The sequence below is a fragment of the Podarcis raffonei genome, chromosome 2, assembly GCF_027172205.1.
Source record: "Podarcis raffonei isolate rPodRaf1 chromosome 2, rPodRaf1.pri, whole genome shotgun sequence".
Classification (NCBI taxonomy): Eukaryota; Metazoa; Chordata; class Lepidosauria; order Squamata; family Lacertidae; genus Podarcis; species Podarcis raffonei.
Window position 1 is genome coordinate 77,820,284 of NC_070603.1, and position 13,548 is coordinate 77,833,831.

Genomic DNA, 13,548 nt, shown 5'->3' on the forward strand with positions numbered 1-13,548 from the left:
AGGCAAGCTTACTTAAACGACTGCTTGCTCACCAGTCTTTCCCCTTCCAAAGTGGAACTGCAGGAGATATTAAGTTTGGGGATGGGAAAACACAAGGCTGCACTGCACCTTGAAATTCCCCAGGTGTAGACGAGAGACATGAGTGTTAACGCTCAAAGAGGAACTATTGGCAGCTGCCCATGTCCCCCAAGAGAAAAATTCCTTGAGCACCAGGGGATGACGTTAGTTTCTTCAAAGATGAGAAAGGCCACGGGGCCTGTCTTCTTTCTCCCACGAGTATATTGAAAGTGCAGAAGATTCTGCCAATGTAGAGCCACTAGCAGTATCTATTTCTCCTGGCAATAAAGGGGTTTGAACCAGAAGTCCCATGACAGCACCTTGGGACTTCTTGTTCATGAGACCTATGATCCTGGTAGAAAGAGGCATTTGCAATGTCACTAAGCAGGCAGACACTAGAGCAGCAGCAGAGGCTTTCCCCATCTTTGGAGGAGCCATTGTCTGCCACCACCACCCCACCATACATTTTCTCCCATTGGAAAGGGGGTAGCAGGCCGGAATGGTAGAAGTGCAAACGTAGGGGTGGGGCTGTGTCTGTCTTGACTGCTCTTTTTATTTTTGTGAGCAGATCAGAAAAGCCTGCCAAGTGTCCTATGTCAACTGTAGAACATGCCCCAGAAACCTTTGCAACACAGTATAAGTAAGTTTCTATATCAAGCAGGTCTATGTCAAAAGTATTTCCTGACAGAAGAACGCAGAATCCAAAATACTGGGTTAGATAATTTCAAATTATTGCTTTAGGCTTTGCAGTATAAAAACAATTATTATTGCTCCAAAGTGTTTATGACTTTCTATTATTACTGCAACAGAGGAGGCCTTGGTGGTAAATGATAAACTTGGTTGTAAATTTTTGTTCAGGAAGCTCATTCATGCATATAAATACATCATAAAAGTTTGCATTAAACTTTATTTAAACATGCTCATAACGTGTTTTTTTGGCCCTTTTTATTTAAATCCCCCTTTGTCTTGTGTTCTGTCTGTGCGTACTGATTGTTTACTGTCTGTTTTTGTTTGTTTGTTACAATTTTTATCACATAGGCAAAATGCAGGATGGGAATATGGAGAACAACCAGAATAAAGGTAACCTTCTTTTATATTAAGGAGGATTTTAAACATGTACTTGAATTTAGTTCTGCAAGTATAGTATCAGGAATATCACCCCCGCAAAAAAAAAAAAGTACCTCAAAAGCAAACTTTTTAATTTTTTATTCCTATGACAAAAACAACACTGTAAACAGTCCAGCCTTTTTCTTGCCTCCTTTAAGCCTTCATGTTGGAATAACAAACCATGGGACGCTGATAGATTCCAACAACTTGGAGCTGTCATATCCATCTTACCAGAAGGCTTCAGTCAACTGCATTATCATGAAAGCTTCATGGAGCTATGCTCACACAACCTCTCTTTTCTAGTGCTGCTTCTGCTGTTTCACTTCTGCAGTCTTCTCCTTAGTGCTATTCTGTGGTTATTACTGTGATATGCTCACATAGGGAGCACTGTCCGTGCCACCTTGAAGGTATTCTGTGCCAGTGCTAATATCAAGTTGTGCATAAAGAAGGATTTGCAACTTGCGGCTTAGAGAATATTAGTGTATTGGACTTTTAACCAAGTTAGGCTGAAATCCTGCGGTGCTGTGTGTGAATGCAGGGAAGCATGCACCCAGACAGAGGTTGTAGTCACTGCATAGCTAAAGAGCAATACACTTTTCAGATGGACATCAGGTTGCATCTGTGTAAAAGTGGTTGCAGAAGAAACTTCAAAAGCACTGCCAGGGCACATGTGGTTCTTCACCACATAGACACATAACCCTTGTAAGATTTCAGCTAGTTGTCAAGCAGTGTGTTTCATCTTTTTAAAACAACAACAAATAATATTTATTTCCTGTGCAGATTATTTAAGTGTATATTCCCTGTGTAAATTAAAAATTAGAATTCTCAAAAGGTCTTTTCTTTGCCGAATAATATTGTATCTATTTTTCCAATATAACATTTGCCGTCTACATTTGTCTAACAGCAGTTTTTTGACATGTTTTTCTTTGCAGAATGAATATAACTGGTATAGAACAGTTGAACACATTTGTTTTTCTAAGCTACGTAAGATAGATGAATAACGAAGAAGATAAAGCCCATAAAAATACATTTTTTAGTTCCTCTTAGGAATTTCAAAATATGGAAATAACACATACAGTCCTACTTGATGCTAAGCTAAATTGATTATGTCTAACTATTCTTGATAGATCTTCTAAACAGTGTACAGCATAATATACTATGAGTAGTGGAAAATTTCTCCTGAGCAACACCATTAAATTTATGTAAGGCCATAGTTGTGCTTTTGTACATCTCCCTTCAGTTTCAGCTGGGATTGCACAGGGGAAGTTTGTAATATATTGTGCCCTATAGCATTTTTATTATTGCACCAACTTTCGTAAGCAGTGTGTGAGACAGACACACAGGGATGATGAAGCAATTCTAGTGCAACTTACAGCTACCAGCTTTCCTAACCATTTGAACACTTGCCTTTGCTTTTCCTCATATTTCTTCATGTTTTCAGTTTTAATTATACAAAAAATGATTGTTTTTTGTTGCTACTTCAAATGCAATTGTAATTGCATATATTTTTGAGAGTGGTTTAGAGCATTAAAATACTTTGAGTAGGTTCTCGGTTGTGGTAGTTAACATGTTCTGTGTATAGCTGGTATTTAAGTACTTGATGTTTATCTAAATGTACAAGGTGGCAAGAGGCTTTGCTTCCTTTTAACTAAAAGAGAAAATCTTCACACTGATCTTCAGTGTCTAGCTGGAGTGCTCCTACAAATAACTATGGAAGGATGTTGTGCTATAACATCTTCCAGTGCTCTCCCTCTTCAAAGTTTAGTTCTTCATAATGTTAGGTAAGCGTCACCCTCCCAAAAGATTTCAGCAAAATTTACCCACCCCCCTGGAAGTGGCAGAAAGATAATCGCCTCTTCCATAGTATCTCTGTGTTTCTCTGAGTGTGTGAGAGAAGAGGTTTGCAAAATTGGTAGGCAGGGCTCAGCACAATATCTTTTAATAGGCATTTTTTCTCCTTAATATCACTCTTGGGGAAAATGGCTTTAAAGATGGCTGGATGGCTGAGGCAAGGGGGAGAATTTGGCTTCTTGCACTCATTCTGTAGGGATGCAGTGGTATACACATTTCTGCATGCAGTTCTGCCGTCATGTCTAGGCTGACTCCTGGGCTAAGTAAACTGAATATAAAATCAGTATCTTAAACTCTACCACCTCAGAACATGTGCAAGTGTAAAAAATGGTACATGGAGAAGGAGTAAAGCACCCTTCCCCCCTTCATTTCTTTGCTCAAAATTGCACTTCCAAAGGCTGCTTTCCTCTTTAAAGAAATGGAGGGAACCTCTCGGGGCTTGGATAAATGTGTGATGTCCAGTTGTGTCCCCTTGCAAAATGAAGGCTAACAGAAAGGAAAGGTACCGTAAATTTCGCTCCATAACACACAGATTTTTCCTCCTAGAAAGTAAGGGGAAATGTTTGTGCGTGTTAGGGAGCGAATGCCTACAGATGGCGGGGGAATCTGCTGCAGTTGTGAGCAGTCCGTGGCTCGCTTTGAAACAGCAAAGCGGGTGTAAGCGGCTCCTGTCAGCTAGCGGAGCCGGGGAGGAGGGAGAGAAGCAGAGCAGGGTTGGCTGCTTTAAAACAACCCCGTGCTCTCTGTCCCTGCCTGCAGTTTTTTGCTGTCCGATTTTGGATTAGCCACTGTAGGGGCTGTGTGTGTGTGTGTGTGCTTGAGCTATCGTTCTCCTCCTCCTGCTTCCCGTTCACTCTCCCTGCGCCCCTGCGCTCTCCCTCCGACTTTAGAATTGACACTCTGTGTGTCTGTGTGTGTGAGAGAGAGTGCTCCTTCTTCTTCTCTTGCTTCCCGTTCACTCTCCCTGTGCCCCTGCGACTTTAGAATTGACACTCTGTGTGTCTGTGTGTGTGAGAGGGCTCCTTCTCCTTCTCTTGCTTCCGTTCACTCTCCCTGCGCCCCTGCGACTTTAGAATTGACACTCTGTTTGTCTGTGTGTGTGAGAGGGCTCCTTCTCCTTCTCTTGCTTCCGTTCACTCTCCCTGCGCCCCTGCGACTTTAGAACCGACCCTCTGTGTGTCTCTCTGTGTGTGAGGGCTCCTTCTCCTTCTCTTGCTTCCCGTTCACTCCCCCAGCGCCCCTGCGACTTCCAGCGCCCTGCGACTTTAGGACCAGTTCTCTCTCTGCATGTGTGTGTGTGTTTTGACCTCACTGCGCTTGTTGGGGGAGAGTGTTGGTCGCAATTTTTCTTGATTTGTCTCAGAGTGGTTACTATCATGGTTTCCTTGCCGGGGAGGAGGGAGAGACGCAGAGCCTGCTTGTTCTAAAGGAGCAAAGCCGGAGAGGAGCCTCTCCTGCATTATTAGCAGCATCCTTCTCCACACCCCCCACGCGTGCTCCTTGTCCCTTGAGTTCTTTTCCTTCCCTCCCCACTTAAAACGTGGTTACAAAGCATGGATCCACATGGATCCTCAGGATTTTTGCATTGGGCTACCCCAAACTCACCGTCAGATCACATGTCTGTGGCCACAGCATGAACCACAAAAATCATACATCCACTGTTTCGTTTAGAATATTTTTTTCTTGTTTTCCTCCTCTAAAAACTACGTGCGTGTTATGGTCAGGTGCGTGTTATAGTGCGAAAAATACGGTACATGTTTCTCTCCACACGATTTATTTAAAGTTCTCTGCAGGAAGATAGGAGAAGGTTTTTTTCTTTTTCATATACTGAATTCTTTGTAAAAACATACTGCATTTGTGAGACTTTTGACTTCTTCGAGCGCTAGAAAATTAAAATGAAGGTGGAACCTTGAATCTGTGTGCACTACCACCACCACCCTCTCTAGCTCTGACCTTGCCCCATTCAGTAGCAAGGTATGCTGTGAACTTGTAAGTCTGTTTGCTTCAACACACATACACATACCTGATGGTTTTATCCCTTATACAGTGGTACCTCAGGTTACATATGCTTCAGGTTACATACGCTTCAGGTTACACACACCGCTAACCCAGAAATATTACCTCGGGTTAAGAACGTTGCTTCAGGATGAGAACAGAAATCGTGCTCCAGCGGCACAGCAGCAGCGGGAGGCCCCATTAGCTAAAGTGGTGTTTCAGGTTAAGAACGGACCTCTGGAACGAATTAAGTACTTAACCCAAGGTACCACTGTACTGATCACTGCACTCTGCAGGTGAGGGCCTCCTGTAGATATCATCTTACCAGGAGGACTGTTCCACACAATATAGGAATCCAGCCTTTAGCATACTGGTATTCTCTTTTTGGCATCTATGGAATTGCCACTTACCTGGAAATCCTGGGGAAGCCATGGTTTGCAGTCATGGCATGACTGCTACCCAGCCCAGAACCATTGTACTTCCATGGTCATTGTGGGAACACCTGTTGTGGGAACAACACTCAACCCAGGGTCAACCCAGCCCTCTCGTCAGCCAGCAGGTAAACTGGTTGACGCCAGAGTCACACCCACTTCCTTTGCCAAAACCTACTTACATCTGTAATCAGTAAGAAGTGTGGCCTACTTCATCCCAACTACCAGTGTCATGTGTATTCCTCATTGGTCTGCCTTTGGCTGGGTTGCATGTTTCTATGCCTGGGCACACAAAGACTTTCCTCTTTCAACAAACCTTTTAAGTAGAGCTCTTTCCTAGTCTGCAGCTTTTTCAAAGTGTTTTTAGATGTTTAAATTGTTTTGTTGCTTATGTCTTTGCAGCCCTGGACTCCTTTGGGAGAAAAGATGGGATACAATTTTTTATTATTAATAGTAATAATAATAATAATAATAATAATAATAATAATAATAATACAAGAGTTCTCGATAATAGTGTAGCGTTCTCTATTATGGGGAGGCTTGTTAGTAGGGATGAAAGGATCTGCCAAGTTCTTTCAGTTCTCATCTTTATAATCTTAAATTCAGTTTTCCACATTTCTGCAGCAAGTGAATTTTACAAACAACAGATCATCATGAAAAGCCTTCAGTTTTTTGTGCATTTTCCCCTAATTAACACAATTTGTACATAGTTTTGACTAATGTACATATTTTTGCAAGCAGTCTCTCCTAATATAATGCCCTTTTCTATGTTTTTTTTCATGAATGTATTCATTCACTCCCAATACATGTGTTTTTATAAGCATTATTTGGCGGGAGAAATGTATCACAAAATTCAGATAGGTGCAAATTTTGAAGGATGGCTGTGTTTCAGTTCTCATATTGTTTTGGAAAGCGTGAGCTTGATAAATTATGCTTTAAATGCAAACTGAATCAAATTCTTCTCCCATCCCTACTTGTAAAGCATGCTGCAAACAGACTTAGAAGTAATTGTCAGACCTTGCCTCTGAATAAAGGAGGTGGAGTAGGTGACGCTGGCATCCAGAGGCAATTTAATTATTGTCAGAGGCTCAGGAGCAGAAGAGCAGGGGAGAGAGCAAATAGAGAGCGGAGGAGAGGAATCAGAGGGGAGCGTAGGGGAATATGACAGTGACCCGAGAGATTCCATGAGCTTCTCCAGCGAATCAGAAGATTCCCAGGAGGGGGCGCCTATGGTAAGGGCGAGGGGGGTCCCAGGGGGGACGCTCCATAAACAAGGGACCAGAGGGGACTCCCAAGGGAGTAGCGGAGGATCAGGACCAGTTCCCCCACCAGAGCACAGTGGGGGGGAAGAGTCACATGAGTCAGGACCAGCTTCTCCTCCAGCGGGGAGAGAAGATGAGTCAGGGGTGACCACGCCCCCATCGGGAAGTGGGGAAACGGAGGGAAGGCCAGGTCCAGCTAGCCTCCCCGAAAGAGGGAGCAGTGACACAAGTGTAACGGTCAGAAGGAAGGTGGGAGGCTGCGCGCGCGCGCCAAGTTCAAATGTGGAGGAGCGCGGGACAGCAGAAAACCCGGATTGGGAGCCAGGTCCTAAAGCCCGAAGGAGGGGGGGAGAAGAGTCAGGGGACTCAGCGTCAGAGGAATCGAGGAGGGCTGAGACTCCGACTAGCAGGAGGACCCAGAGAAAGAAGGAACAGAGGAAGAGGTGGAGTAAGGCTAGAATCTTAAGCTGGTGTCAGGGGGGAGGAGATTCAGATGGGACTTCTACGGTCTAAGGCATAGACGTAGCGTTGCGCGCTGCGCGTCTGGAAATGAAACTGAACTTCAATAAAGACTTTTTTACTTGAGGAAGAAGCAGCGTTGGTCTTGTGTGAGCTGGGACCTTGGGCAGCGCTGACAATTATATAATTCTGAGGAGGCTTCTGATGCAAAAAAAAAAGTTAGATAGTTAATTATATAGGTCATAAATCTATCATTCATATCCTGGTCTCAGGATATAGTGTGAGTGCACATGAAACCACTTTTTGCTAAAGTAAAACAGGTCTGAGTCTGGTAAGTACTTTGGAAGGGGGATGACCCCATGTAGGCCACTTTGGGTCAAACAGCAGAATAATAGTGTGATATAAATGCAAGAAAAAAACCTTTTTTAAACTTAAAAGTGAAAAACTGCTATAAAACCAACAGACTTTCATTCTAGAGAAGGGGAGGCAGAAGCAGACCTTTGTGTATGTTTTCTAAAGTGCTTTGTAAATTGAAGACTGGGAAATGGTGAGACACTTATAATCTTATCAAAATAACCTGGCATGTCAACTGTTCTAAGGAAAGCAGTGGTGCAGCAGCCAGCACTGAAGGCCAGGTATCTCATTTTCTAAATAAAACATTTGAAGTAACGCTACAGTTCTTAAATAATTTTCCCCCTTCTGCACTGTTAGCCAAACAGCAGGATGGTGCTGCTGCAATGGAGATGCAGCCACTGAAGAGTGCTGAAGGTGGAGATGGAGATGATAAAGACAAGAGGAAAGCCAACATGCATAAGAAAGAAAAATCTGTCCTCCAAGGGAAGCTGACTAAATTGGCTGTCCAGATAGGGAAAGCAGGTATGGTGTACATTTGATGGGGTAACCTATTGTGATGAGGAATGTACTAGAGAGTTTAGATTAATTGCCAGCCAGATCTGCGCACAATAGATAAAAACCATTTCCCAAAGCCATTCCCTTTGTCACCTTTTTTTTTTTTTTGTACATGGAACTCGATTAGCACTCTTTGGTTTTGCACTCCACACTCAAGGCATTCAAAGCAATTGTAGTATTAAACACATTTCTTTGGATCCCAAACTGAGACTCCGTGGGGTTCTGCTCATTCTCTGTAGTGATAAGAGTCCAGTGCAATTTCCCCAAGGTATAGCTGAGCTCAAGATCTCGAAATATCACATAGGACGCTGCCTTACGCAGAGACAGATAATTCTCATAAGTAGTTTTGATGGGCTGCATGTGTGTGTGATTCTGGATCACATCTCTGGGCTTCATAGTTAAGCTGTCAGACACGATAATGATTAAACTGAGATTTTAACATACAAAAATGTTGTAGCATGATGCCTTAAATAAAAATATTTTTTTCACAAATTTCCAACCCCCCCCCCCCACACTTGCTATAGTAAAAGTTAACTTTTTTTGTCTGTTTCAGGTTTGGTGATGTCTGCCATCACTGTCATCATCTTAGTATTATACTTCACTGTTGAAAACTTCGTAGTCAGCAAGAAGCCATGGCTGCCTGAATGCACACCTATCTATGTCCAGTATTTTGTTAAGTTCTTCATAATTGGTGTTACTGTGCTTGTAGTTGCTGTTCCAGAAGGACTTCCACTTGCTGTTACTATTTCCCTCGCTTACTCTGTAAAGGTAAGCAACAGTCTTGAAACCAAGATTTTTTGCGTAGTTATTTAATTTGTTCATAGATTACTTAAAATTTGGTTTACTGTTTGGTAAGGTAAACAGGACTGCATGTCAGTGTAATTTTAAAGGTTTTTCAGAATGCTAATGTCTTCAGATCAAAAGTGTAGCTATAGAATAGAATAGAATAGAATAGAATAGAATAGAATAGAAATGTTGACATTGTGCACAGTAGAATATTTCTCTAGAGGAACTTCTCTCACTACTGTGGAACTAATAGTTCAAACAATAACATGGGTGGGCTTTACTTAGGGGGATCTCTTTAAAGAAGTGAATGAAGCAATTGGACTTGGATAAAGAGACATGGATTCCCACTTAAACTGAAGCACCTCAGGTGCCATTGTGTCAGCCATTTTGCAGTTATGGGGGTAAAACACTTATGCTAGAATAGCTCAATTTCCAGTAAGGTATATCTACATAATTAAATTATTCTACAGTAGTAGGCTTTCAATATGCATGAATAACATAATCCAGTAAATAATGCAAATGCATTTGAATGGGAACCCAAACACCAAAGCAGAGTCTGAAATACAATTCACAATGAACTTAATTGCCTTAGGACAGCAGATCTCTGTACTGTGTGATGAGGGCTTCCTGTGCTAGTTTGTATAGAGTTATGTACGGGACTGGTACTCATTGTGGCAAAATGTAATAGAGTTTACTGTCTCTCTTTTTCCTCAAAGAGGATTTTTTCAGGGTGTTGGTAGGCACTTATTGTTGTAACGTAATTCCTGTTTTTCCGCAAACTACGACTTCTTCTTCTTCTTCTTCTTCTTCTTCTTCTTCTTCTTCTTCTTCTTCTATAAATTGAAATTACCACTTCCTCTCTTTATCTGCTCCCTTAACATGCTTGATTATCACCTTGTATTACTTTAGCCTGGTAAAGCCATCAATTACACATGGCAAAATATCTGTACCTATATTAGAAAACTGAGTGCTGAGTCATTGCATTAGAGGTTCATGTGCAATGCACATCTTCCTCCTCTCATCCGCAATTTGCTTACACAGGCCAAGGAACACTCAGATGTGTACAGTATTTATCATTTGCTATTCAGCTTTGAGGTCTCTTAATATTCCCTTAAGTCTTTCCCCCAAGGATGCTTCTGAATTTCCTTTCAAAGTTATTGTTTTAGTGGTTCCCGCTTCCCTTTTCTTAGATTGCGGAGCTGTACCTATGAATGGTTTTTTTTGCCATTTTTCCTGGCTTGGAATTCCAGAATTTGTAAAGACTGCTGTCTATACTGATGCCTTCCTGCCATCACAATGCTTAATACCATTCTTAGTAGCTTTAATATTCTGGCTTTTTAATAGCAGTTCTGAAACACTGTATTAGTTTTGTTCTTAGATTATATAAACACAATCTCAACAACAATGACATTTAGACAAACAAAAAAGGCTGGTAAAGGGAGGAAGGCAAGAGCTACCATAAACTTTCATAATAGAATGTTTAGCTTAACATGTGTGTTTCTCTGAGTTCCATTCCTGCCTTTCTCCTCCCCCCACGCTGAAAATGTTTCCATTACAAGTAAGGATCAGTGTTTGGGTGGAGAGCTCCACTGAAGTCTAAAACACCAGAACCTTTCCATTACAAGAAATGTAAATGCAGTGGTGTAGACAACTGTATGCTGAAAAGCAAACAAAGAAAATAGAAATGACTGGGGTGTTTTTTTTAATGTGCATGATCACTCATGCACACAGCTTACCTAAATGGAAAAGAATAATGGAAATGGAAGAAATGGAAAGTTCAGCAAGAGCAAACTGTACATGCACTGTTACCAAAATTAATTATAGAAATCCTTAATGTAAAATTGGAAGATAAGTAGAGTGGAACACAGGACAGAGCCATTTGTAGAATTACAAAATGGAATGAAAGAAATATGTCCACTCCTACTTTGGTTTAATGCTTTGTGTGGGTGGGTGAGTGTATCTTTCAAATGAATTTCAGTATTTTTGTACTGATGTTTGAAAACTGTAGCCAGATTATATTGTTCTTGTTCTGCTGATTGTCTCATGTGCCTAAAAAAACAAAAAAAACCCAACCATTAAAATATTGGCAGATATTAAATCACATTAATCCCTCATTTACAGGAATTTTGTAAAAATGCATTTTGTGTACCTGAAGTTTCTATGTTTTACAAGTGCAAATGGGATTTTGTGGAAAGATTAATCCATCTGCTCTACTTAAAAAATGCTTATGCATTTAATTAGCATAATGGATTTTCAACCTATTTACCAAATAGGCTTTATTTTTTCTTCTTTTTCAGAAAATGATGAAAGATAACAATCTGGTCCGTCATTTGGATGCGTGTGAGACTATGGGTAATGCTACAGCCATCTGCTCTGATAAAACAGGGACGTTAACCACCAACCGGATGACAGTAGTACAAGCGTACATTGGAGATACCCATTACAAAGAGATCCCTGACCCAGATTCCATTCCAGCCAAAATTCTGGATTTGCTGGTTAATGCAATTGCCATCAACAGCGCTTACACTTCAAAAGTTCTGGTAGGTAGGCTTTGATTTCAGACACTAAAAAAACATTTGGGGAATCTCTGTCGATTCTCTTTCCACTGTAATAAAAATGTTGTTGTGTGAAGGTTTGGTGAAAGTAAGAATAACTTGAAAAATCTACATCTATATGCTTTGTGGTTTTAAAAGAAATGTTTCGAAAACTATTCTGTTTTGTAGCTTACATGTGCCATGCCAAATTTTCATGAAGTTGATATTTTTAGGTAAGAAGTGGACTTATAAGGAATGTCAAAAGGCCCCCAAAGTCTATTAACTTATCTTTCACATTTTTTTGTCCCTGTAGACAGCGCAGATCACTATTGCATAATTCAAGCAAGTCAGGGTTCATATAGTAATAAATAATGATAATGATGAGGGTGGCATTTGCACAGTACTTTCCACTGTTCAAAGTGCTTTGCATGCACTACTTACTTGTAATCCTAACAACTAAATCAGTATTATTATCCTTCTTATTGCACATGAGGGGATTGAGGCTAAGATAAAATGGCTTACTTTATGCTGGCTAGTAATTATGATCACACACACACACACACACACACACACACACAATCTGTCTATCCAGACAAGCAAGATGCATTTTCACAGTTCAGAAACAGATATCCAGCCAGGCAAAAAGCACTCAACAATGGCATGGAACGGGGCAGGTGAAAGGTGGGCGTGGCTTAATCAGAGTCCTAAGGGCTGTATAGAATAACTGCAGGGCTGCATCAGATCCCTACCCCTTGAACTAGATGAATAATGATCATTCTGTTTTTGTATTCCATTTTGCTTAAAGAGGAATCGATTGGAACTATTTATTCGTTGTGTGGCTAGAAGAATAGTTTCAAGAAGAATCTGTAGTTGAGAGTTCTGTTTATTTATTTTTCCATATCATGTTTATTAATTTTACAATAATGATTTCCATTACAATCTCTCCCCTCATATTATACATTTTGGCTTTTTAGGGCCATGACTTCCTTCAAACCTTCCTTGTGATTTTCTATCTTTCATTTCAAATTTCTGCATTTTCACTACTTAGCCATTGCTTTAAAATCAAAAACATCAGAGCATCATATTTTCTTATTCTTCTCTGCAGTGATTTTTATACCTTTCCTTAAAAGCTTCTTGCAATCCTACCAACGTGTTTGATTGACTACAATTGTCTTTCAAATAATTTACAAATTTAGTCCAGTCCTTGAGGAACTTCTGGTCCCACTGTTCTCAGATTCTTCCCGTCATTTTGGCCAGTTCCTCATTAACTTCAGTTGCCATTCTTCCTTTGTCAGTAATTCCTTTGTTTCCACTTCTGTGCTAATAAAATTCTTGCTGCAGTTGTTGCATATAGGAAAAGCTTAGTATCTTGTCTGTTAATGTCTGTACCTACAATTCCCAGTAGAAAAGCTTCCAGTTTTTTTAGTATATGTGTATTTATTATATATCATATCCCAGAAGCATTTCACTTTCTTACATTCCCACCACATATGATAAAAGGTACCTTCTTTTTCCTTACATTTCCAGCATTTATTATCTACCTTATAGAGTTTGGCTAGCTTCACCGGTGTAATATACCATCTACATAATTTTTATCACATTTTCTCTTAACGCATTACACGCTGTAAATTTTATTCCTTCTTTCCATAATTTCCATAATTTCCCTCAATCTTCTAACTTTATATTATAACCAAAATCTTTAGCCCAATGAATCATTACCGACTTTACCTCTTCATCTTTCAGATGCCATTCCAGCAATATTTTATACATTTTTGACAATGTTTTATATTTGTTATTCAAAATTTCAATTTCAAATTTTGATTTGGTATTTCCAAATACATTTTTCTTCATATCATCCTTAAACATCTCATTAATTTGGTAGTAGTGCAACCAATCATTAACAAATCCTTTCACCTCTTTGTATGGTTTTAATTTCCATTTATTGCCATCATTTTTGAGTAACATTTCATATGTTACCCAATTTTTATTCATATTTATTTTCTTAACACTCATAGCTTCTAACGGTGATAACCACCAGGGTGTTTTCCTTTCTAATAGGTTTTTGTACCTATTCCATACTTCATAGAGAGACTTTTGGAATATGTGATTTCCAAATCCTTTATGTACCTTTGTTTTATCATACCATAAATACACGTG

The 13,548-nt window shown here is 40.2% G+C and overlaps 1 protein-coding gene across 11 annotated transcripts in view; it reads left to right on the top strand.

Annotated features, from left to right (window-relative positions):
* Positions 1-13,548, top strand: part of ATP2B2 (ATPase plasma membrane Ca2+ transporting 2) — a 387,126-nt gene that overhangs the window by 314,085 nt on the left and 59,493 nt on the right. For 9 of the 11 annotated variants that reach the window (XR_008329003.1, XR_008329002.1, XR_008329001.1 and 6 more), the window contains 4 exons: positions 1,096-1,137; positions 7,874-8,038; positions 8,625-8,839; positions 11,155-11,397. Coding sequence is in view for 8 of the 11 variants with exons in the window: in XM_053377652.1 (XP_053233627.1) it covers positions 1,096-1,137; positions 7,874-8,038; positions 8,625-8,839; positions 11,155-11,397 (665 nt within the window). In the remaining 3 variants the exon portion in view is untranslated. The remainder of the gene's footprint in view (positions 1-1,095; positions 1,138-7,873; positions 8,039-8,624; positions 8,840-11,154; positions 11,398-13,548) is intronic. The other 2 variants (XM_053377653.1, XM_053377651.1) reach the window with 1 other exon arrangement.